This window comes from Vanessa cardui, chromosome 29 (assembly GCF_905220365.1).
Source record: "Vanessa cardui chromosome 29, ilVanCard2.1, whole genome shotgun sequence".
Classification (NCBI taxonomy): Eukaryota; Metazoa; Arthropoda; class Insecta; order Lepidoptera; family Nymphalidae; genus Vanessa; species Vanessa cardui.
Genome location: NC_061151.1, coordinates 3,562,378 through 3,586,964, shown reverse-complemented (window position 1 = coordinate 3,586,964; position 24,587 = coordinate 3,562,378). Strand labels below are relative to the sequence as shown.

Genomic DNA, 24,587 nt, shown 5'->3' with positions numbered 1-24,587 from the left:
TACTTTTAATTTCGACTATAGCTACTAGCCTTTAAATATGTTAGTTATTTTTTACATATATGGCAATTTCGAAAATACGTGACGGGAGAAAGAAATTTTTGGTTGTTCGGGGCCCTCTCAGGATGGGGGCCCTGGGCAGGTCCCCTAGTGCCCTACGGTAATATTAATTAAATGAAAAAAAATGAAATGTGTAGTGGGACACCAAGATTTCCACCAAGCCTTCGCTATATTATATATTAAATAACAAACACGATGAACAATACTGTAAAAAAAAACCTATCAAAAAATATTTCTCGAGATAAAAACTTAAATCTCACAACAGCATTCACAATTGCGACAGTTACCCTATATTATTGAAACGCACGTGAAACAACGCACTTCATACAACTAAACACCTTTACAAAGACAAGAAAGTTCCGGACATATGATTATCAACAAAGAGAACAAGAGTTATACTTCCTGATAGAAAGAGGTTCGTAATAGAAAGAGGTTTTATATTATTGTAACCTAAAATAAAATAATTACAGGTGCAAATTCTTGTTTGAAATTTCGTAATGATCTATTTTAAGAATAGAGCTCATAGCGGCAAATTTATTAATATAAGGCATCAGCTCAAATGGGCCATACTAAACAACAGAAAAAAGTGTGCCGCGCAGGCGACCGTTTATTTTACATTTCGTTACAAGTAAAAAGGATAGCTTGATAAAAACAATAAGTGAAACGGATAACTAGATGTTTTAATTACGCAAAACGTATTACTACATAATTATGATGTATTATAACGTATTACTGGCATAATTATGATGAAAACGACTAAAGGCAAACGTCCCAATTAGGACGTTTTCTAGTCTTCACTTTTCGCGCGTTAATGACATATCTGTTTCCTAGAACATCATTGGGTAATAAGGAAAACATCATTTATCTGAATTAATTATTAAACATTGATATCTTTATTAAATCTTGCCAGCCAATGACGTAGATATGTCACTCACAACACTCAATATGATAATCTTATTATATAATATTAATAATCTAATAATATATCAGTATCGTAACTCGCAATAAATTAAAACTTATTATTCATTTAATCGACAAATTATACATATATTTTTATTCCGCCCGTTAAAAAGAACACTCTTCACTTATGGTATTACAATAATAAGAATATTATGATGATATATAAAAAAGTGTAAAAGTATCTTAGTTAATACAATGACTAATTTTGCAAACAGGAAATTATGATTGTTCATTAATTGACTACGATATGAATACATTGATGCGTTAAGTGACCTTGACTTTATAAGCAATCGCTAAATAATTGTCCGTTTGTGATAGCTAGTACTACGTTAGGCACGACTCGTGCCTAACGTAGTACTAGCTCTCGTGCCGCACGAGAGCATGATGAAATAAACTTAAGTGAAATGTAATCAGTGTTGTCGATTCGATCGACCGAAACAGTTATAAATAATTGTGCAAAAATTAATTTAATTTCGTTCGGTTAAAATTTAAAATGGCGGGAAAGTTTGACGTTTTTATTTTTTTTAATTTGTTTTTAATTGTTAGTGGACACGAACTCAGACAAGTTTTCGTATTAAGTAGGCATAATATTCGTACACCGTTGACAGCTAACTTGGAACATTTATCGCCAAATGTTTGGCCTGATTGGAATCAAGACCCGGGTATTTTGACAGCGAAAGGTGCAAGATTAGAAGAGTATATGGGTGATTATATTGTGAAGTGGCTTCGAAAGGAAAAGTTGTTGAGTGAAAGTTGTCCGGATAAGGATACCATTTTCATTTATGCGAATACAAGACAAAGGACACGTCAATCTGCAAAGGCTTTTGTACGAGGTGCGTTCAGTTCTTGCAATGTTAATGTTCACAGCATTAACTCGGAAGAAATGGATCCATTATTTAATCCTATCTTAAGAAATACATCGGATGTTTTAAAAAAGGTTATATATGAGGAAATGGAGCAAAAATTAAACGAACTTCAACTTAAAGGAGTATATGAAGACTTGGAAGGAATTATTGATTTAAAAAATTCTGAAGCTTGTAAAATGGATAATATTTGTAGCTTTGTTGATACTAAAGATGATATTTATTATGAAATTGGACATGAACCTAACATCATCGGTCCGTTAGCCTATGGTAATTCGATCGTAGATTCATTTTTAATGAGCTACTATGAAGGAATGCCTTTAGAAAAAGTAGCTTGGGGCAAAATCGACAGCTCTGACAAATGGAAATCTCTCGCAGAAATAACAAAAGCAAATCAAAACGTTCGCTTCAATAGTACGATCTTAGCCAAAGAACTAGCTAAACCATTAACAGAATACATGAAAGCTTTATTTGAAAATCGAAACGCGCCAAAATTCACTCTGTTACACGGACATGATTCGAATTTGAATTCAGTAATGGCGGCAATTGGCTTTAAGCATTATGTGTTGCCAGATCAATATGAAACTACCCCATTAGGCGGGAAATTAGTATTTCAAAAATGGCACAACAAAGAATTTGATTTAGATTTGTTGAAAGTAAATTATGTTTATCAAACCGTTGAACAATTGCGAAAAGGAACAAAACTGTCAAAAGAAAACCCACCTCGTTGGGTGGCTATGGAAATAGCAGGATGTCCAAAAGATAATCAAGGATATTGTCTCTGGAACGATTTTATGAAAATATTAAACGAAATTTAATGTAACAATAGTTTGTAATAAATTACATAGGAAAATAATAAAGATGAAAAATAAAACAAAAAGGATTTAAGGAGCTTTATAACTTTTTTATTATTAAATGTAAATTAAATGAAGATATTCATGTTGATTTGCCTGACATTAGCGGAATTGGCTAGTGTGTTGCAAGCGTAGGTGGCTGGAAAAGAAAAAATATGAATAAGATATGTTAAAATATATGTATAATGTAATATATATGTATCTGATACAGCGTTGCCACTGTGTGGGGAACTCCCCAAAATGCGGGGAATCGCCAGTCGATCGGGGATTGGTGTGGGGATTGTCACTGTGCGGGGAAAACGAGGGGAATTTTATATTATACCAAAACGATCGATAATTGCCGCCTTTGGGGAATTTCGCTTACATTTTTGGGGAATTAGGTGAATAGTCTTTGGCAACCCTGATCTGATAACATATCGTTTGTTCTTGTTTAAAAATACACCAAATTGTTTTAGTTTATTCCCTCCATGTATGAGCATTTTTAAATTGTTATCAATGATATGTATGTTTCAAATTTTAACAAATTCAATTGTACCTGTTACCATCGACATTATTGGTTTTTCATGATATTGTAAGTATATTTGGACGCTTTAATAAACTACTAATTTTCTATATATAAATTCGTATTGTGTATCTTACCTCTCGATGGAAAAACTTTCGGTTTTGAGGAACGAATATTTGTGTTTAGAGTATTATACTAAAGTGGGATTCATCATAATATATGATACTATAAAAATAATCAAAACATACGATCGAAAAGAATTATTTTTTTTATGGTATAGGTTGGCGGACGAGCATATGGGCCACCTGACGGTAAGTGGTCACCATCACCCCACAATGACGCTGTAAGAAATTTTAACTATTCCTTACATCGTCATGTGTCACCAACCTATTTATTATGAAAGTGGAACAGTGGATACAATACGTGTATGTTAACTAAATGTAACAGATTCAAATCAAGACAAGCACTCATAATACTTTCATGCTCTACATGTGTTTCTAATTATGATAAGAATTATTTCGTTTGGTAGAGAGCATTATGAGAAAACCTTTTTTTTTTCGAGACAGCATTTTTGTTTATGATATACCTAGATCACGACCATAGACAACATTGTACACTAAGATGCTATGTCCCTTGTGCCTGTAGTTACACTGGCTCTCTAACCCTTCAAACCGGAACACAACAATACTGAGTACTGTTATTTCGCTGTAGAATAACTGATGAGTGGGTGGTACCTAGCCAGACGGGCTTGTACAAAGCCCTACCACCAAGTAAATTTCAATTCATAGTCAAAGTCAAAAGTCAAAGTCAAAAATCTTTATTCAAAATAGAAGTGTTTACACTTTTATTGATTGTCGAAAATTTACCACCGGTTCGGAATATAATACCTCAGACCTGAGAAGAATCGGCGAAAGAAACTCAGTGGGATTTTTTTTTTTATAATGTCAATTTATAATTTACAACAATAAACATATTCTTGTTATTTGAAACAGCCTGGAGGCGATCATCTCATTCCCAAGGTGTACAGTCAACTAGAAAGTCATTAGTGCTGTAATATCCTTTAGCACACAAACGCTCTTTAACGATTCTTTTGAATTTTATAATTGAATATTGTTGAACGTTTTCTGGGATCCTGTTGTAAAAACGTATACATTGCCCCAAAAAAAGAGTTACTAACCCCGTGTAATCGGGTACTAGGCGTAACAAGTTTCTTCTTGTTCCTAGTATTAATAGAATATACGTCACAATTTTTGGGAAAATCATTTATATTTTTGCGTACATACATAACATTATCAAAAACAAATTGAGAAGCGACACTCATTATTATAATTTCTTTAAATTTACATCTTAACGAATCTTTTGGACCCAGGTTATAAATTGCACGATTAGCATTCTGCAGTACAAAAATATTATTAATGTCTGTAAGACCTCTCCCGAAATGTGCCAAAATCACGGTTCTCTGTTTTCCACAGCTAGTTGGGTCCAGCTACCTGCTTAAGATCATTTACATCTCAAACGGCCATCGACCCATCGACATACATGACCAGCTCATTACCAATAAAGTCCAAAAAGCCCTTTATGTTGTAAATGTAGTTCTTCTAAAATAATCACATTTCGTATTATAAGCGGCATAAAATTTGTGGTCTAACGCAGTTAATGTCCACGTTTGGAAGGTAAGACGCATTTGTTAAATATTTATGTTTTTATGGCGACGTAAGGACTATATAATTTACAAAGATGAGAACAATTCGTGTATGCCAAAAAAAACCGGGCCTAAAAGTGATCCTCGTGTGACGCCTAAATTCAGAATAGATATAGAATATGAAAATAAATAGCAAAATAAATTATATTTTGAGCTAATGTAAGTATGAGCGTAACTTATAATGAATGAATAGATCAATATCGTATATCAGTATCGATATGGTAAATGAATAGACCAATATCCTATTCCAGACTTGACAGCGAAAAATTAAAATAAACATTTGAATTGATACGATTTCTTTGGTCGAGAGCTTGAATAATCCATTATATTTATCACGTTGTGAACATCAACGAAACAGTTATTCGAACTTGAAATTTAAGCCATGTGTTATTGTGTTTATTATAAAAAAAGGTTTATTAAATAAGAACTGTTAGTAGTACATACTATAAATAATATAATAGGGCTATTAGTATATCGCAACGAATTTCTCCTACGATTGGATTATTTTAAAATGTCAAGTGTTTTTCAGAGCTGGCATCACTGCCTAATTTTTTGTATTGTACTTTAAAATTGGTAGGTAGTAGGTACGATATTTAATCTGTTCTCATGTTCTGTGTTCTGTCAATTGTCAAGTCAAAAAAATGTATATTTGGAAAACAATATTATTGCAAAATAGAAATCCTATTGCTTTTTTTTAATAGATCTAATGTTAAAATTATTTCTAAGGATTATTAAACATGTGTTAAATTTAAAGTAAATACAAATGATAAGGTGCAAACAAGATTAAATATCACTATGTCAAACAATTTATTTTTAGGTTACAATTATTTGACCTTTTCATCATTGTATTTACACATTTATCTTACACAATTTTATACGTAGGTAGTATGCACTTTCTTTGTTAAGTTTTCAACCATCATGCGTGACAAACGCGAAACAATTAATACGATATTTCTTATTTTAATATGTGTGGTAACCCAAGTGATTATTTTTGTGTTAATATTTTTTTCAAATGTGCCATCAATGAGACTAGAGCAAGTAGTTATATTAAGCAGACACAATGTAAGAACTCCTTTGTCTAAAAACCTTGGCAGAATGACCCCACAGCCTTGGCCACATTTCAAAGAAAAGCCTGGATATCTTACCGAAAAAGGTTTTGTTTTAGAAGGTTTTATGGGTACATATTTTTTCAGTTGGTTGCACAATGAAGGCTTAATATCTAAAAGTTGTCCAACTGATGAAGAATTTTATGTTTATGCAAATTCAATGCAAAGAACCCTGTTCTCTGCACAAGCATTTGTTAATAATGCTTTCCCTGATTGTAATATTACAGTGCACCATACCGATCTAAATAAAACAGATATCATTTTCAATCCAGTAATTCATAACTCTTCAGCCATTTTCAAGGATATTGCTCTTAAAGAAATGAAAAATGTTTTAGACAATTTAAATTTAGAGCAATCCTATAAATCCATGGAAAATATTCTCAATTACAAATACTCAGAATTTTGTAAACTCGATAAAGAATGTGACATGACTACTGATAAAAATCAATTAGAAATATTGGTGGGCAAAAAGCCCAAACTATCGGGACCTTTAAAATTATGCAATGAAGCTCTTGATGATTTTTTAATGTCATATTACAATGGATTTCCTATGGAAGATGTTGCTTGGGGCAAATTAAACGGAACAAAAAAATGGTATTCCATTTTGGCACTTACCGCTGGTTATCATAATGTCACTTTTAACACAACACATGTGTCTAGAGATATAGCAAAACCACTTCTAAAATATATGACTGATATATTCAATAATAAAATCTCGAATGTTGTTTTATTAATGGGGCATGATGCAAATATTAACGTAATTTTAAATGCAATGTCCTTTAAGCCGTATAATTTACTGGACAGTTTTGTTTCAACGCCAATTGGTGGAAAAATTGTTTTCCAGAAGTGGTTCGATAGGGCATTAAATAAATATTTGCTCAAAATTAATTATGTTTATCAAACAAACAAACAACTGAGAGATGGTGATGTATTATCACTTGAAGACCCACCAAACTTTGCTTTGTTAGAATTAAAATATTGTGAAACAGATAAAAACGGTTTCTGTCTTTGGGATGATTTTATTCAATTTTTAAATAAACTATAACACCATAATTATGAAAATATAAAGAAATAATCAACTATGTTATTTTATTCATGGGTTTGTAATTACTACTGTGGTGCCATTATTTTTAACAGAGTAGATATAAGTAAATATATTAAACAATATAATGTTAAAAACAAATTGATTTAGATAATGTTTTTTTGTATATAGAATGAGTGTAGAAAGTAAATAATGGTCAGTTAGCTACCACTAACTACTCATAAAAATATTAAATCGTTTAGCCTAATTATCTAATAATAATACCTAAGGTCCTGTGTATTTGTGGTAAAAAGAATTAATGAATTCGTGAAGTGTGCCTTTACGCAAAAGACGTCTAATTCAAATGAAATTTCTGAAGGGACAAATTGTAAAAATTTAAATCAAAATTATATGACATATTTTCTATTTTCTGTCCAACATTATCTATGGCAATTACTCAAAAGATGTAACATAAACAAAAACTTCTTCAAAGCCTGCTGCGATTTTTTATTATAACAGAAAGTGTTGGTTTAATTATGATTTTAAGATCTGTTTATAAAGTCAATCTTTTAATATATAAAATGAGAACTTGGCCACATAAATAGAGTTCAATAACTTCTTCGTTTTTATCATGTATACATTACTTTTTTGATAAGCTATCAATTGCCATGTCTTCTAGTCAATAGAGGTGAACAGATAGGAGATTATTCCTATATAGTATAAAACAAGACGTTTCCCGCCGTCTGTACACATAGATTTTAATGTGGTTTTCGCCAAAAACAGTCTGATTCAAAAGGAAATTATACATATTCAGTACGCGAATGTTATACATACATACATACAGATAATATATATTATCCGCGTTAATAATTGTGTGTATATTTCAATGAAATATCTTAGTTTTCCCTGGGCTGTTCCTGGAAGTAGTTTCTGTAAAATAATAATATTGTGCAATACTATAAGCCAAGAGTACCTAAATTTTTACATAATCTGTATTTTAATTATAAGTAATAGTTTATTTTTAAATAATTTCGTAGACGTTATTATTGAGAGGAATGTAATGACTATAACGTATAATGTATTTTAAAATTAATCGATATTACGATAGTATAATTAGTGTTTATGAAAAAAAATGACAAATTTTTTTAGAAAACGAGTAAAAATAAATTAAATTTTCCAGAAACCGTTGTTTTATTTCTGCTTTTGATATTGATTATAAATGACCTATTAAAAGTTGACAAGTTTTCAGAAAACATGTATAAACCGGCATTTTTTTTAAATTCGTCGTTACTGATATGTTTGAAGCATACAGATAAAATAAATATCGTGTTAATAATAAAAATAGAGATGAAGATGATGGAGAACTCTTTAAAATGCTACAATTATGCATTCGTATTTAAATTAAAATAAATATGCGTTATATTTAATAGTTTAATAAAATTTCTTCCGAAGAATATACACTTTTACCGTCGTAAGTACGCCTGTTAAACCTAATTATTCTAAAATGCAAAATTCGGTACAGATTATATCATTCTTTAACATTAACAAGGCTCTACGATAACTATGATAAGGAAATATTAAATATTTAGGAAATTAATAAAATACTTTGTTGAGTAGATACTGGTATATTGCCATATGTATTTAAAAATGTAACTAAATTTATATTTAATTATTTAAAAGCCACGTCTATTTATTGCCAATACTTAAATGTAATTATTAAATTTAATAAATTCAGTTGTTTAGTCTTTTGTAGACAAGTTATACTTACTGTTTCTGCAGAGCGGAGCTTTAATTGTTATTTTTAATCTATTTCAATTAAAGAAGGAATAAGATGAACAAATCTTCCATTTGCTAATAATTTTGCTTTATTATGCACACCAATCTAATTATACTGTCGTAGGGCCGATGGCCGCTGGAGCATACGAGTCCTAGTGTGGAGACGTAGTATAGGGCGACCTCCGACCCGCTGATCCGAGGACATGCGTAAGATCGCCGGTGGAGGCTGGATGAGGGGGGCAGTGGACTGAGCAGCGTGGCGCGCTCTAAGGGACGCCTATGTTCAATAGTGGAAAGCAAAAGGCTGATGATGATGATGATGCACAACAAACAATTTTTGATTATAACAGCTTTCCTATAATGTTGTCTTAAATTTTCGCGATTATTACACATTGAAATAAAACTAGTTATAACGGATTTGAATCGCGTATGTTAATTAATTTTTTTTTTTTTTTAGTGTACCCGTGACCACGAACGCTGTAAAGTGCTCGAAACGTCGGAATGTTAAAAATAATTAATATACGCGATTCAAATCCGTTATAACTAGTTTTATTTCACAGCTTTCATATTTACTTATAAATTTTAGGATCGCCAACATTCAGAAACGCACTTTTGACAACACCATAAATAAAACCACAGACTATTTCAGATCTCAACAAATGACGTCAACTCAATTCAGACAAAGTTATTTACTTATTTTAAATCTTCTGCCGTTAAAATTGATTAGACAGATACCCTACGAGGTGAAAATGTAACTTTTTTAAGGATTAAATAGTTTTATTTTATAAAGGAAAACAAAAGGCTAAATTATTCTATTGAGGTCATAGTACATTTTTTATTAATAATACTGACTATTGCTGTTTCCAATACAGTTTTAATATAATTCTCTAGCGATAAGTTATAAACTTGTAATAAAAGTATATCCAACGCTAATAATCCAATTTGTATAAATAATACCAGCGTATTACTACTAGTTATTCTATACATTATCAATCGGCGCTTGTGTTTGTAATTATTCATAGTCATTCTTATTCAATCTTTTTATTACATCCAATGATGTTGTAGTAAACAGATATGTTATTAACGCGCAAAAAGTGAAGAGTAGAAAACGTCCTAATTGGGACGTTTGCCTTTAGTTATTTCACGCAGTAATACGTTATAATACATCATAATTACGTAGTAATACGTTTTGTGTAATTAAAACATCTAGTTATCCCTTTTACTTATTGTTTTTATCAAGCTATCCTTTTTACTTTTAAAGAAATGTAAAATAAACGGTCCCCGGCGCGGCACACTTTTTCTGTTGTTTAGTATGGGTATAACATATTTGTTTATTAGAATATCATTGATTACATCAATAAAAAAAAAATCGTGTAATTACTGTCTGTTTAATATATTACAAATGATATGATTTTTTATAACAAATGATCAGTCATAAACATGAATTACAAACTAATTTTATTTGCTACATGGTTTGCACACAGAAAAGACCGACATGAATTATTATCGTTATCATTCACTCAAAAGGTGACGGGGAACTCCCTACCAACAAATTTTCCATTCGTTCCATTCAGCTAACTCACAGACTACAAATAAATATTATATATAAATGTTTAGTTATGATGAATTTAGAAATAATTTTATGTGGTAGCTTTATCCAACTGCGCTAACTGGTGAGCCAGCCTCTCTTCTCTGGCCCGTCTTGCTTGCCCCAGTGCTCTTTTTTCAGCAAATTTAGCTATGAATGTCTCGACTGGAATGTTACCTGTAAAAAAAAATTACAACATCTTTATAAAAGGCAAAGACAAAACGTTATAGTACCGTTTTCACTGTCTTTCAACAGAGGTTCTTGTTTTATTTTTTATTTCAATATTAGTGTTGCCAATAAAAAAAATTGGGATTGAGAGTATTAAAAATGTTTAAATTCATAAATATTTTCTATACCTATTATGGTCGAGTTACGATCAATTGGCGAACACTAGTAATCTTTAAATAATAAGAATACAAAACAGATCTTGATACAAATAAAATCTTTTATGTATTAATAATATTAACCTTATTGAAACGAGAAGAGTCGAGATGGCCCAGTGGTTAGAAAGCGTGCATCTTAACCGATGATTGCGGGTTCAAACCCAGGCAAGCACCACTGTTTCATGTGCTTAATTTGTGTTTATAATTCATCTCGTGCTCAGCGGTGAAGGAAAACATCGTGAGGAAACCTGCATGTGACAAATTTCATACAAATTCTGCCACATTTGCATTCTACCAACCCGCATTGGAACAGCGTGGTGGAATAAGTTCCAAACCTTCTACTTAAAGGGAGAGGAGGCCTTTAGCCCAGCAGTGGGAATTTACAGACTGTTGTTGTTGTTGTATTGAAACTTACTTGGTGGTAGGGCTTTGTGCAAGCCCGTCTGGGTAGGTACCACCCACTCATCAGTTATTCTACCGCCAAACAACAGTACTCAGTATTGTTGTGTTCCGGTCTGAAGGGTGAGTGAGCCAGTGTAACTACAGGCACAAGGGACATAACATCTTAGTTCCCAAGGTTGGTGGCACATTGACGATGTAAGGAATAGTTAATAATTCTTACAGCGTCATTGTCTATGGGCAATGGTGACCACTTACCATCAGGTGGCCCATATGCACGTCCGCCAACCTATACCATAAAAAAAAAAAAAAAAAAAAGAAACGTTTTTTTGTTACGATAGAGTTCGAGACCCGCCGCCGCCGACCTCTTTTACAAGCACAATATGTTTTAGAAAGAGTAATGCTCGATGTTGGTAATAACTTTCTAATTTGTATCCAGAACTTTCATTAATCAAGGGTCATATGTATAATCTAGTCCAAACACAATAGGAAGAATTAAATTCAATTAAATTCTTAGTTTAATGGCTTTTAGTTGTGCAGGCAGGGCACAGATTATTTCGCCAATGTCACGTACGGTTGAGACACTAAACTCAATAGAATTTTAAAGCCAAGAATAGTAGGTAGTATTTATTTCCTTGTTAATTCTTAACCAAATAAACAATATTGACACAATATCATTGGTCGAGAGTTAATTAAGTATTTATGCTTAAATATCAATGGATTTTCAAAAAATTCCATATTGTATGTCGACTAAGTTGTTATAAAAAAAGAGAAAATAAAATTTGAGTAGATATAATTAGTAATAAGTAGAATGGTATGGTTTTATTTATTATTTTGTATTGATATTTATATTGAGATACATTAATTGAGAACAGCAAGTATAGTACAATATTGCTGAGCTAGGAAATCGTATGAAAAACGTAAATCCAAGTTTTATTATTGTTTATCTTTCTTGATTGGGATAGACTACAGGTATACCCTATTGCAGTCAGGTATAACATTTTAACTATACAGCAAAGCATATATATTCTTTACTGACAAGTTATGGGGATAATACATACTCTTTTTTTTATGGTATAGGTTGGCTGACGAGCATATGGACCACCTGATGGTAAGTGGTCACCATCACCCATAGACAATGACTCTGTAAGAAATATTAACTATTCCTTACATCGTCAATGCGCCACCAACCTTGGGAACTAAGATGTTACGTCCCTTGTGCCTGTAGTTACACTGGCTCACTCACCCTTCAAACCGGAACACAACAATACTGAGTACTGTTTTTTGGCGGTAGAATGACTGAATGAATGACAATTATAAATACCTAATAAAAACTGTTCTGCGATCACTTCTGCATCTTCATCTGCTTTGCAGGCTCCATCCTTCAAGCAGTCTCTGATCCTGTGCGGATCGTACATTTCCGATAACTTCTGATGTTTCCTATTCAATTCTTCAAAACTCATTTTCATTTGCACAATCGTCGATATACGATCGAGCACGTCCGTTTTGAGATCGTCTAAAACCTGTTGTTTCATTATATTCTCTTGTGCTATGAGCTCAATGCTCGTCATCAGTTCCTCTGTCTCCAAATCTAGTTCCAATAACTGTGGATTTGTTTCTAGTAATTTATCCTGAAATTAAATAATAGAATAAATGTAGTTGAATTCTTAATATTTTCATTTTTCATTAGTAAGCTGACTAGGAACAGCAAATATAAACAATATAAACTTATTCCAGCCTTGTTAATTAATGTTATGTCCCTTGTGCCTGTTCTTACATTGGCACACTTAACTTTTATCCTGGAGCAAGACAATATAAGATATTGTTGCTGAGTAGGAAAATATGTGTCAAATTAATGGTATCTACCCATAATTGCATACACAGATTTTACCGAGGACAAAAAAGTTTATCTAAAAATGAAAATCAAAATAAACTTTATTCAAGTTGCTTTTTACAAGCACTTTTGAATCGTCATTTAACAATTAATTGAAGCTACCACCGGTTCGGACAGTAGTTTCTACCGAGAAGAACCCGCAAGAAACTCAGTAGTTACTCTTTTTCAACATTTAAAAAATACAATGATATTTGTTAAATACAATTATATATGTATGTAATGTATCCTGCCTGGAAGTCAACAGGTAATCCAACCTTTTTTTTATCATCTAAAAAATCTTTAATCGAATAATATGCCTCTTTTTCCAATGTATTTTTTATAAACAATTTGAATTTACGAAACGGTAAAGTTAAAAATGTCTACGGATTTTATTATAGAAATGGACACCTTGCCCCAAGAAAGATTTATTGACTAAATATGGGTATCAATATATATATGCAAAATATTAGTGATATTTTTTAGGAATTCTAGCAGTTTATGATATTGATTAGCTATTCTGTATTGAGTTGAAGCTGTGGTCACATAATTGAGATTATTCAGCATCAGGTGGGTAGGGGCAAATATATATTCACTGTATTTGATTTTTAGCAAAAAAGGAAAACACCAAATGAAAATTTTCTTATTTATAATTAAAAATAGAACATTTAAAAAGCAGGGTTTGTTGTACACCTAGCTAGAATATGAAATCATTTGAATTATTTTATACAGCACATGACTGCAACTAATCATTTAGTCATTTATCTTAAGATAATACCTCCACTGGTGACAGGAGGGCTGGTTCGTTTTTTGCCCAGAGGATCAAAATAGCGATGCATTGGGGAAATGCTGCTAGCATTCTTGCCACCATTCCACACGGTCAAGATTTATACAGTAACTAGTTTTAGTTCATATTTGTATATATTTTAGCATTTAATGTTATTAATTCTTATTTTAATAAATATAGTTTAGATATAATTATATACATTAGTATCATTATACATATCAATCTACACAATGTATAGTAAATTTTTATTTACCTGTAAATCTGGATTCTCCATAATCTCTTGCAATTCCTCAACCGTCAATTCACTTAATTCCGGAAACATCAATGATTGCGAGCTGTAACTGGATTGGGGACTAGTGTCCGTTGATTTATCCTCGTGGCTCATAATTGGTACAGATCTTTGAAATTCTCGGATAATAGCCTGAACTACACGACCTAGGTCTGAATGTGGGGTGTAGTTCATTAAACCGGGAGCTCCCATTACTTGGTTCGAGTTTTCTAGCAGCCATGGATGAGGTATGACAGGATTTATGAATATATTTGGTCTCTCATTAGGAAATTCCGGGTTTAGAACTACGTTTAGACTGAAATTGCGTCCGCCTGCTTCGAATTCAACTTTATACTCGGAGTTTTCATTTATTTCGGTAACATTATCGTTGAATATTTTTAACGTGTCAATTTGGCGTTTCCTTATGTCTTGCTCAGTTAAATATGTACGTGGTAACATATTAAATTACTTAAATATAATTGTATCTGATTAAATTGTTTTACAGTCGATTATAACTTTCTTTTTTTTTGGTTTCGCTTCAATGGGTTTGCATTGTTATGCCATAATCACGTATTATGATAAAATTTGTAAATATTACAATGACATTTTAAACAAACGACACATATTAATAGCTTAAGAAATTTAATTTAAATCCATTTGAAAGATATAAAACTCCAAACAGCCCAAATCAATAATGAATTAATTGAGTTCAAAATCAGCTACTTCTATTTGCCAATTGACATTTTTTATTGTCAACGTCAAAATAGAGTTGCCAGCCTTCATAACCTTAGTAAAACAAATAAAAAAACATATTTATTCAAGTCTGCTACCATCGGTTTGGAATACAGAAAGAGTAATTACTCTTTTTCAACATTTAAAAATACATAATCATTTTAGTTAAATACAATTACATACAAACTGAGGATTTAAAAAAATATTGTAATTTTGGGTAATTCATGTAATTTAAAGAAATATAAAGTACAAACCGTAAGTTTAGTTGAGCTTTCATAATTTTAAAGCTCAAAATAAAATGACGAATTACTTAGAAAATATATTGTGTCTCCTAGGATATGTTATTTCGCTCTACAAATCTACTCTTTAACCTGTTTCAAATAATGGAATATCAAAGTAATATGTTATTTTAGACGTTTTGGCGCTACAGACCCTATAGATAATACTGCGTTCAATAAAATTTCGAAGTCATTTCGATCCGTTATATCTAAGGGACATTAGGTGCAGAGAAAATATGGACGAGGAAGGAAACCTCCGAAAACTCCGCAAAAGGCGGCGCGTCTTGTGGCTGTGTAATTATCATTACTGAGTTCTTGATTGGTTCGGGAGCGTTCTGGAGTAGCTATTATCAAAGATACAAGAACATTTTATATATCATCATCATCATCATTACATAGTATAAATCAAAGTCGTTTATCGCTGTCTGTTTTATGTATGCTTAAATCTATAAAATTATACTACGGAATTTGATTCGGTTCTTTTAATAGATAGAGTAATTCGAGAAGAAGGTTTTTGTATGAACAATGTAGTAAAAAATTAATTAGTTCAGTGATGTCGTATACAAAATTTGTTTGCGCTTACATTGCAAACGTTGGCTGAATCCTACGAGATAGATCAAAATAATGTACTACAATACTGTACACCACAAAAAGATCTTTAAAAAGATTCCCGGTTGCTATGCGTCTATCCATAACCTTTTCTTATTCTTTATTTTACTCTTACTCAGAAGAGTTTATTTTGTTCTTATCGAAGAATGCAATTTGTCGTTTATTTAAAAAAAATGAAGAATAAATTAAATTTTTAGCTGTTCTGTTTTTGGTGCATTTATTTTATGTATTTTCTGTTATCTATGCCCACACATCGGTTGTACCGCAGCCTCTTTGATAAACCTAATAACGAATCAAATATTTTTCTACAGGACAATACGAAATACTTTAGTACGAAATTAAATACTTTAATACTAACCGTAAACAATTATTAAAAGATTTAAATAAAAACGCGCTTGTAGTAGCCAATGTACAAACGATATCCGAGATTATTAAGAATCAAAATAAATCGCTAACACCAACAACCGTCAGCTTCTCCTACATGTCTTCAGCCAAATTTAAATTAGTTGAGGTCAATTGACTGTAGCTTAGCGCAAAATCTCAATCAAATCTCATCTCAGACCTCAGTACAGGACAGTGCATCTAGTAGTATATAAATCAAATTGGTTCGTGTATTACACACGGTCAATGATGTTATAGTAAACAGATGCTATTAATGCGCAAAAAGTGAAGACTAGAAAACGTCCTAATTGGGACGTTTGCCTTTAGTCGTTTTACGTAGTAATACGTTATAATACATCATAATTACGTAGTAATACGTTTTGCGTAATTAAAACATCTAGTTATCCCTTTTACTTATTGTTTTTATCAAGCTATCCTTTTTACTTTTAACGAAATGTAAAAATAAATTAAAATAAACGTTCCCCGGCGCGGCACACTTTTTTCTGTTGTTTAGTATGGATATAACATATCTGTTTATTACAATATCATTGCACACGGTGCTCGCCAATTCTACTTGAACTTGGCTGACACGTGCTACCACGTGTCCAAATAACTTCAATTCCAAATTAAAATATAAAGACTTCAATCTATTTTTTTTATGGCCTAGGTGGCAAACGAGCAGGAGGCTCACCTGATGGAAAGTGACTACCACCGCCCATGGACATCTGCAACACCAGAGGGCTTGCAGGTGCGTTGCCGACATTTAAGGAAGGAGTAAGCTCTTTTCTTGAAGGTTCCCATGTCGTATCGGTTCGGAAAAACCTGCGGCGAAAGCTGGTTCCACAAAGTGGTTGTGCGGGGCTATAAAAATATATGCAGATATACAGACAATTAGAATGTCTTACAGCTTTAGATTTTATTCAACTCTAAAATTCAAGTAATTTTATGAGCCTACTTGAACAAATTTGATATTATTAAAAAGATAAAAACATGTAACAGATGTTACGTATTTTCATCTACAGTAATTGCGCTTCGTAAACAAACTAAGAAACTAACTAACTAATCAGAACGTGTCGTGGGTCTCGTTACACTTGTTTTGTAATTGAATTAATTATATATATAGTTATAAGTACATCCGAGATGGCCCAACATTTAAAACGGGAGAACACAAGGTCACGCTTGTGCTGTGCTGCAAGCATTATTGATTCTTAACGATTCCTCACTCTTATCAATTTTAATTTTTAATTTTATTAATTTCAACAACACAACAACAACAACAGCCTGTAAATTGCTGGGCTAAAGGCCTTCTCTCCCTTTGAGGAGAAGGTTTGGATCATATTTCACTACGCTGTTCCAATGCGGGTTGGTGGAATACACATGTGGCAGAATTTCAATGAAATTAGACACATGCAGGTTTCCTCACGATGTTTACCTTCACCGCTGAGCACGAGATGAATTATAAAGACAAATTAAGCACATTAATGTGGGATTGAACCCGCAATCATCGGTTAAGATGCACGCGTTCTAACCACTGCCATCTTGATCTGCTCATCTGCTCATCTACTCTGCCATCTTGATTCATTTCAAATCAATTTTATTCAAGTAACCTCACAATGAAGCGTTTTTGAATCGTTAATAATTAAATACTATCAACGTTTCGGAAAGCAGCTTCTAGCGAGAAGAAACGGCAAGAAACTCGCATAGTTGTTCTTTTCACATAAACAGATTTACAATGCTGTTATTTACATTAATTAGTGTCCTATGATGGAACCCGACCCTAACTCCTGGTGTTTCTTTTAAAAAGCATTATTTTAATGAATAATATGATTTATTTATTAATTTAGTCTTAATAATCTTTATAAATTTTAAAAATGTAAATTGGTTATATTTCCCGGTGTCTTATTATGTATGCGTATACCATTGCCCAAAAACGTTATCCTTACCGTATGCAAACGGGAACTAGGGGTTACAAGTTTATTCTTATTTCTTGTATTAATTGGGAAAAAGGAGGTATATGTTCGGAAACCTAAATAATGTGTGCCATTATTCCGTAGTGTAGTAGAAGTAGTGATATAAACTCAACACCATGCTTTGATCAGTAGGGAGTCATTTATTAGGAGGTTTTCATTACCAATAATTACAGAAATAAAGTACGTAAATACTTCACAAAGGAGTATTATTAATGGTTACCCTAATATATAATATATTTCTAACAGCAGATATTTTTAACTTTGCCGTTTCGTAAATTCAAATCATTTGTAAAAAATACATTGGTAAGAAGGCATGTTATTCAATATTGTAATTTGTATAGATGATAAAAAAGCGTTGAGCTTTTGACTTTCAGGCAGGATGTATTACATACATATATAATTGTATTTAACTAACACGACTGTATTTTTTAAATGTTGAAAAAGAGTAACTGCTTAGTTTCTGGCCGGTGCTTTTCGGTAGAATCTGAATCGTAGCTTCACTTAATATACCTAGTTGTTAAATGACGATTCCAAAGTGCGTGTAAACATCTGATTTTGAAATAAAATTGATATTCTCGTTTTTTTAAAGCGCCTTATAAAATATTTGTAATAATTTCATTTATCATAAACATCACTAACTTATATCTTAGTATTTTCCATTTAGGTTTTTGATAATCGGGGTAGATATTTGGAAGCTATTCAATTATTTCCAAATAAAAGTTTGGATATGATGATGAATTTAGAATAATTAATTATTATAGTCTGTCTATTATTGATGTTTTCACAAAACGTCAGTATTTGTGTTGTATTTTGTGAATGAGAATATCACGAAAAAATAACTATTGCCTTAAGTACCATTTCGTTATTTTTGTAGAAAATGTCTAGAAGTCTTGGGCACTTTTGTGTGTGTTATGTATAGATACATTTATGTATATTAAGATTGAAGCTGAGATGGCCTGATGGAACACGAGCATCTTAACCGATGACTTCGGGTTTAAATCCAGGCAAGAACCACTATATATATGTGCGTAATTGTGTTTACAATTCACCTCGTGCTCGTCGGTAAAGGAAAACATCGTGAGGAAACCTGCATGTGTCTAATTTCATAGAAATTCTGCTACATGTGCATTCCACCAACCCGCATTGGAACAGCGTGGTGGAATACGTTCCAAACCTTCTCTTCAAAAAGAAGGGAGGCCTTAGCCCAGCAGTGGGAAATTTACAGGCTGTTACTTACTTAAAATTGGATCAAAATTCCTGATTATATACTAAATTTCTTGTAATAAATTCCTATTTGATACATGCCTGATACCGATTCAAATATCGAATTTTATTTAAATACATTCTGTGATTTCAACAGCATCTACAGATATAAGTATAGACAAGAATTACATTTTTGTTCCTTAGACGCAAAATATGTGCAAAATTGACAAGTTATTGTATTCTGTATTAAAACAGCTTACACAGATAAAATAATAATTTAGATATACTTATGACACGTAATGATAGGAATCGTACTTGGTGGTAAGGCTTTGTGCAAGCTCGGCTGGGTAGTTACCACTCACTCATCAGATATTCTACCGCTAAACAAAAAACATACAAAAAACCGTCACGGTAGAATGGGAAAGTAATTCGAGCCTGCTGAAGGAGACGGAAAGAGTACCGCTGGTTTTCAAGTGGGTTTTCTGGGTACTAGGGTTCCAGGGCACCAGAATGACTGACTGACTGAGCCCCACATAACCCTCCACTTTTGGCGGATGATACGAGTATCGTTTTCTCTGTGTGATAATAACAACAACAGCCTGTAAATTTCCCACTGCTGAGTTAGGGCCTCCTCTCCTTTTGAGGAGAAGGTTATACAGGGTTATTGGTAACTCCACCAATTTGGACATTGGTACCAATACCCTGTATAATAAGTGTGATAATAAAAGGGAAATTATAGAAACAAAAATTTTTGTCAAGTACGCTCTCTATCCGGTTAGTCTGGCAAATAAAATTGTTATTTTGGGATGATTTATTCGATGCATCTAAAGGATGAATACAGAAGTGAAATAGAAAAAAACAAAACTTCATTTTTTAACAGCCCATATTTGTCCACCGCTGGACCTATAATAATAATAATAGCATTTTTATTCAGATCTCTTAACAAGTTATAATAAATTTGAACTTAAAAACTAATACTAACGCTGAACTAAATAAAGTATTTAGACTAATATCTGTTTCTTGGTTATCATATGTAGATCTGTTTGCCAGTCGGAAAAGACCTCCTCCAAACTTTTCCACTCATCCCTTTCTCTAGCCACTCTGTTCCACATGATTGCTGCCAGTTGTCTGATGTCTTCATCCCACCTTTTCTGCGGTCTACCTCTCTTCCTATTACCTTCTCTGGAGTACCACCGTGTCACTCTTTTGCTCCATTTGTCGTGTCCTCTTATGGCCTGCAGGACATAGGCCTCTCCAAATGCACGCCACTGTGATCTTTCTTCGGCTACTCGCATCCAGCTCTGCCAGCCGTCTTGCGTAAATCGTCACTCCACCGTGCCTGAGGACTTCAAAATAATTTACTAACAAAACAAAAGTTCTAACTTCGAATATATCTCAAATTGCCAAATCATAGATATCATACTCAATTAAGTTTAAAACTCCAAAATAAAACGTAACTAACAATGAATTTAAAAAATTATATGTCGCGCCAATATAGCAATATAGATAATATTAAAGTAACAGCCTGTACATATCCCACTGCTGAGATAAGGCCTCCTCTTCCATTAAGGAGAGGGTTTGGAACATACTCCACCACGCTGTTCCAATGTGGTGGAATGCACATGTGGCAGAATTTCGATGAAATTAGACACATGCAGGTTTCCTCACGATGTTTTCCTTTACCGCCGAGTACGACATGTATTATAAACACAAATCAAGCACATATATATAGTGGTGCTTGCTTGGGTTTGAACCCGCAATCATCGGTTAAGGTGCACGCGTTCTAACCACTGGGCTATCTCAGCTCTCGATCTCGATCATATTATCTGTGCCCAAAATGAAAAAATAATGGCGGTTACTTCGGTTTCGCGCGCATTTTTTTTTTATGTTGTATGGGTAAAGGAATCTCCTAAATGGATATATTTAAGAGAGTAGTAGTAATATGGTTTAAATTATATATTTTAGCGTTTTTATTTATAGAATAACACAAGATTATTCGAAGACTTTTAAATAAAATTACTATCAGTAGATCGGAAGGAAATTTTAGGTTATAGTTATGTAGTTTAGTGAAATACAGTATCAGATATAGTATTTAGGCTAGCGATCTGCCCCGGCTCTGCATGGAAGTTATTTATTAATACAGAAAATTTTATGACATAAATAACATTTATTCACAATGTGCTCAGTAATGTAGCTTTGTTTCGCTCTGAAAATTACTAGACTTGTGTAGGAGAGGTTTTGTTTGGAGAAGGTAGACTAAATAAAAAAAAAAACGTGTTTATAATTTATTATCTACTACTAGCGCGAGAACATATTTTTTTTTAATATTTTAAACTTTTACTTATATTTTGTATTAGTGTTGTTTTATTAAATTTATTGAAATGTATTTTTTTAATGAAAACTCTGGCGGCTTGATTTTTTGCGACATGTTTATCCTGCTATTTCAACTTATTAACATAAAAACCTTAATAAATTATACACCTTAACCGTCCTCATGAATATGTTTGTTTATTAGTGAAAACCGAATGAAAATCCGCTCAGTAGTTTTGGAGTTTATCGCGAACGTAAAAAGTCTGGCCGGGGGACTTTGTTGTATAAAATGTAGTGATATTGAACTATATTTTTTAAATATATCTGTTTTTTTTTCTTTTGACATTATCTACTTCACTACATAGTATAAAACAAAGTCGCTTTCTCTGTCCCTTTGTCCCTTGTATGCTTAAATCTTTAAAAACTAAGCAACGGATTTTGATGCAGTTTTTTTTAATAGGTAGAGTGATTCGAGAGGAAGGTTTTTGTATATAATACATGGACAATAAACAAAAGAAACACTGATAATTTTAGATGTTTCTAATGTTATGTAAATAAACATATTCTATAGTATACTTAGTATCAGTATTGTACCCGTGCGAAGCCGGGTCGCTAGTACATTATAGGAAAATCCTTCGTCTTGAGAAATGAAGACGTTACAAAAAATAATAATAAATTCACTGGACTTCAAGGCAATACTCGTTATTATTAACGCCGGTCGTTAATAATAACGAGTATTGTAGTTGTCGTTGAAGATTCGTATACGAGATATTATGGTGATAAATATTAATTATTTATCTCTAGTGACCCCGCCTGGCTTCGCACGGGTGCAATACTGATACTAATTATACTATAGAATTTGTTTATTTACATCACATTAGAAACTTCTAAAATTATCAGTGTTTCTTTACTATATCGTCCATGTTTTATATACAAAAACCTTCATCTCGAATCACTCTATCTATTAAAAAAAACTGCATCAAAATCCGTTGAATTTTCAACTGATACTAAATATAGTATAGAATAGGCAATGCGAAAAATAAAGCGTCAATTATTGTAATCAGTATGTATTGTGAGTTTAAAATTGGTTATTTGTTAATCAAGGTTGATAATATTAATTAATCTATTCAAAGATAAAAATGCATTTTTAAACGTTTGTCACGTGACACAAAACGCTTCTGATTGGCTTATGATGAAATCAATTGCTTGTTAAATTTGCTTGCCTACTATATGTACCACAGATTAAAATACAAGTAAGTGACGTCACCGAACCCATTGCAGGGTCATATTGTCCAAGTAGAGTTACTAAAAATAAAAATAAAAACAGCTTTTACTGGGTTCCTTAACCCCTAAACAATATAAAGTGGAATTTAAAAACCAGTCAAATAGTCTATTTTTTTATTTACGACATCACAGTACAAACTTCTAAAATTGTCAGCGTTTCTTTACTATATTGTCCATGTATTATATACAAAAACCATCCTCTCAAATCACTTTATTAAAACCGCATCAAAACCCATTGTGTATAGATTAAGAGTTATTTTTTTGTGAACAATATATGCTAATATTATATCTTTATGGAGATATATTAAGTGGTTTACAGATTTCCATAAAACATAAGCATACATTTATATGATTTTAATACATATAAAAAACTATATACCCAGCGAAAACTTCCAGAAAAAAGATATATGTAAAAAAAAATGCTTAAATCTTTATTAATTTGTATATTAATATTATGAATGTGAATGTTACTTTGTCTGTATGTCTGTCTATCGTTCTTTCACGACCGAACCGCTGAACCAAATTTTATGAAATTTGGTGTGAAGCAAATATGGACTCCAAAAAAGGACATGGGCTACTTTTTTGCCTAACACATGACAACCAACACCCTAAAAAGCAAACGAAACCGCGTTCGACTACTAGTAATAAAAATAAATATTCTAGAATACTTTCTGAATGGTTTTTACATTTCACTACTGAACCCCACACATTAATTTTACCAAGATTAACTAGTGTTCTGTATAATAATTCGTCCTTAAAATAACTTGTAATAAGAATGAAGATGTCCAAACCCATATGTGGACTCCCAAAAGTGACATTTAACGTAGCCTTGGAATCCAAAACGGAGCCCTGCCCGAGCCGTTAATATATAGCTTAATGTGGTAATAAATATAAAGAGGTTACATTGAAGAGTTTGTAATTTGTTCCTGGTATAAAAAAATGACATTCATCGTAATTTCGGTGACCATTAAGATCGACTTATGCGAATAATTATTAAATTAAAAATCGAATTACGTTTTTCGATGCAAAGAACTCATGTTATGTATAGTATAGTAACTGCCTGTTAATTTCCCACTGCTGGGCTAAAGCATCTTCTCCCTTTGAGGAGAAGGTTAGGAACACACTCCACCAGGCTGATCCAGTGGTGATAGAATTTCGTTGAAATTAAACACATGCAGGTTTCCTCACGAGCCGAGGTAGAGATAAGCTATAAACACAAATTAAGCACATGAATATTCAGTTTTGCTTGCCTGGGTTTGAACCCGCAATCATCGGTTAAATGTACGCGCTCTAACCAATCGGTTATCTCGGCTCCTCATAGCTATTCTAGATATCTCGGCAGATAGCGGATATAATAAGAAGTAACTTTGCTACAAAAATAACTTTTTTGTTAAATTCAAACACACATGGGCAGAGGTAGTTAGTAGTAAAGCATTAGTATCTTAATTCAATCTGTTTTTATCTATAATTAACTGAACATACATAACGTCAATCCCTATTTTACCCCATCGAGGGTTAATTTAAATAAAACTATGTCCATCCCTGGAATTCAAACTATCTCCATACCAAATATAATCGAAATCGATTCAGCCGTTTAAGAGTGAGCAGTAACTATCAAATTTATGATAGACGTTTACGTTTTAATCACTTTTTTTAAATATAGGGAGTCTGTCCTTAATGCTTA

At 32.4% G+C, this 24,587-nt stretch overlaps 3 protein-coding genes across 3 annotated transcripts; 2 read left to right on the top strand and 1 right to left on the bottom strand.

Annotated features, from left to right (window-relative positions):
• The first annotated feature begins 1,394 nt into the window (after nt 1–1,394).
• LOC124542006 (glucose-1-phosphatase-like) lies at nt 1,395–3,329 on the top strand. The gene has a single exon (XM_047119959.1). It carries the CDS (start codon nt 1,511–1,513, stop codon nt 2,696–2,698), a length of 1,188 nt encoding a protein of 395 aa, XP_046975915.1. The 5' UTR covers nt 1,395–1,510; the 3' UTR covers nt 2,699–3,329.
• A 2,245-nt stretch (nt 3,330–5,574) lies between these two features.
• LOC124542018 (glucose-1-phosphatase-like) lies at nt 5,575–7,394 on the top strand. Its single transcript, XM_047119974.1, has one exon. It carries the CDS (start codon nt 5,857–5,859, stop codon nt 7,087–7,089), a length of 1,233 nt encoding a protein of 410 aa, XP_046975930.1. The 5' UTR covers nt 5,575–5,856; the 3' UTR covers nt 7,090–7,394.
• A 2,869-nt stretch (nt 7,395–10,263) lies between these two features.
• Nucleotides 10,264–14,878, bottom strand: LOC124541996 (vacuolar protein sorting-associated protein 37A-like). Its single transcript, XM_047119944.1, has 3 exons — nt 14,122–14,878; nt 12,536–12,842; nt 10,264–10,606 (listed from the first exon to the last, which is right to left on the bottom strand). Exons 1-3 carry the CDS (start codon nt 14,593–14,595, stop codon nt 10,482–10,484), a joined length of 906 nt encoding a protein of 301 aa, XP_046975900.1. The 5' UTR covers nt 14,596–14,878; the 3' UTR covers nt 10,264–10,481.
• Between the last annotated feature and the right edge of the window lie 9,709 nt (nt 14,879–24,587).

Coding starts and splice junctions, on each gene's coding strand:
- LOC124541996 (XM_047119944.1), bottom strand. CDS start 14,595: ATGTTACCACGTACATATTTAACTGAGCAAGACATAAGGAAACGCCAA. Junction 12,843..14,121: donor TGGAGAATCCAGATTTACAG/GTAAATAAAAAT, acceptor ATTTAATTTCAG/GATAAATTACTAGAAACAAA. Junction 10,607..12,535: donor CGCAGAACAGTTTTTATTAG/GTATTTATAATT, acceptor TTTTTTTTACAG/GTAACATTCCAGTCGAGACA.
- LOC124542006 (XM_047119959.1), top strand. CDS start 1,511: ATGGCGGGAAAGTTTGACGTTTTTATTTTTTTTAATTTGTTTTTAATT.
- LOC124542018 (XM_047119974.1), top strand. CDS start 5,857: ATGCGTGACAAACGCGAAACAATTAATACGATATTTCTTATTTTAATA.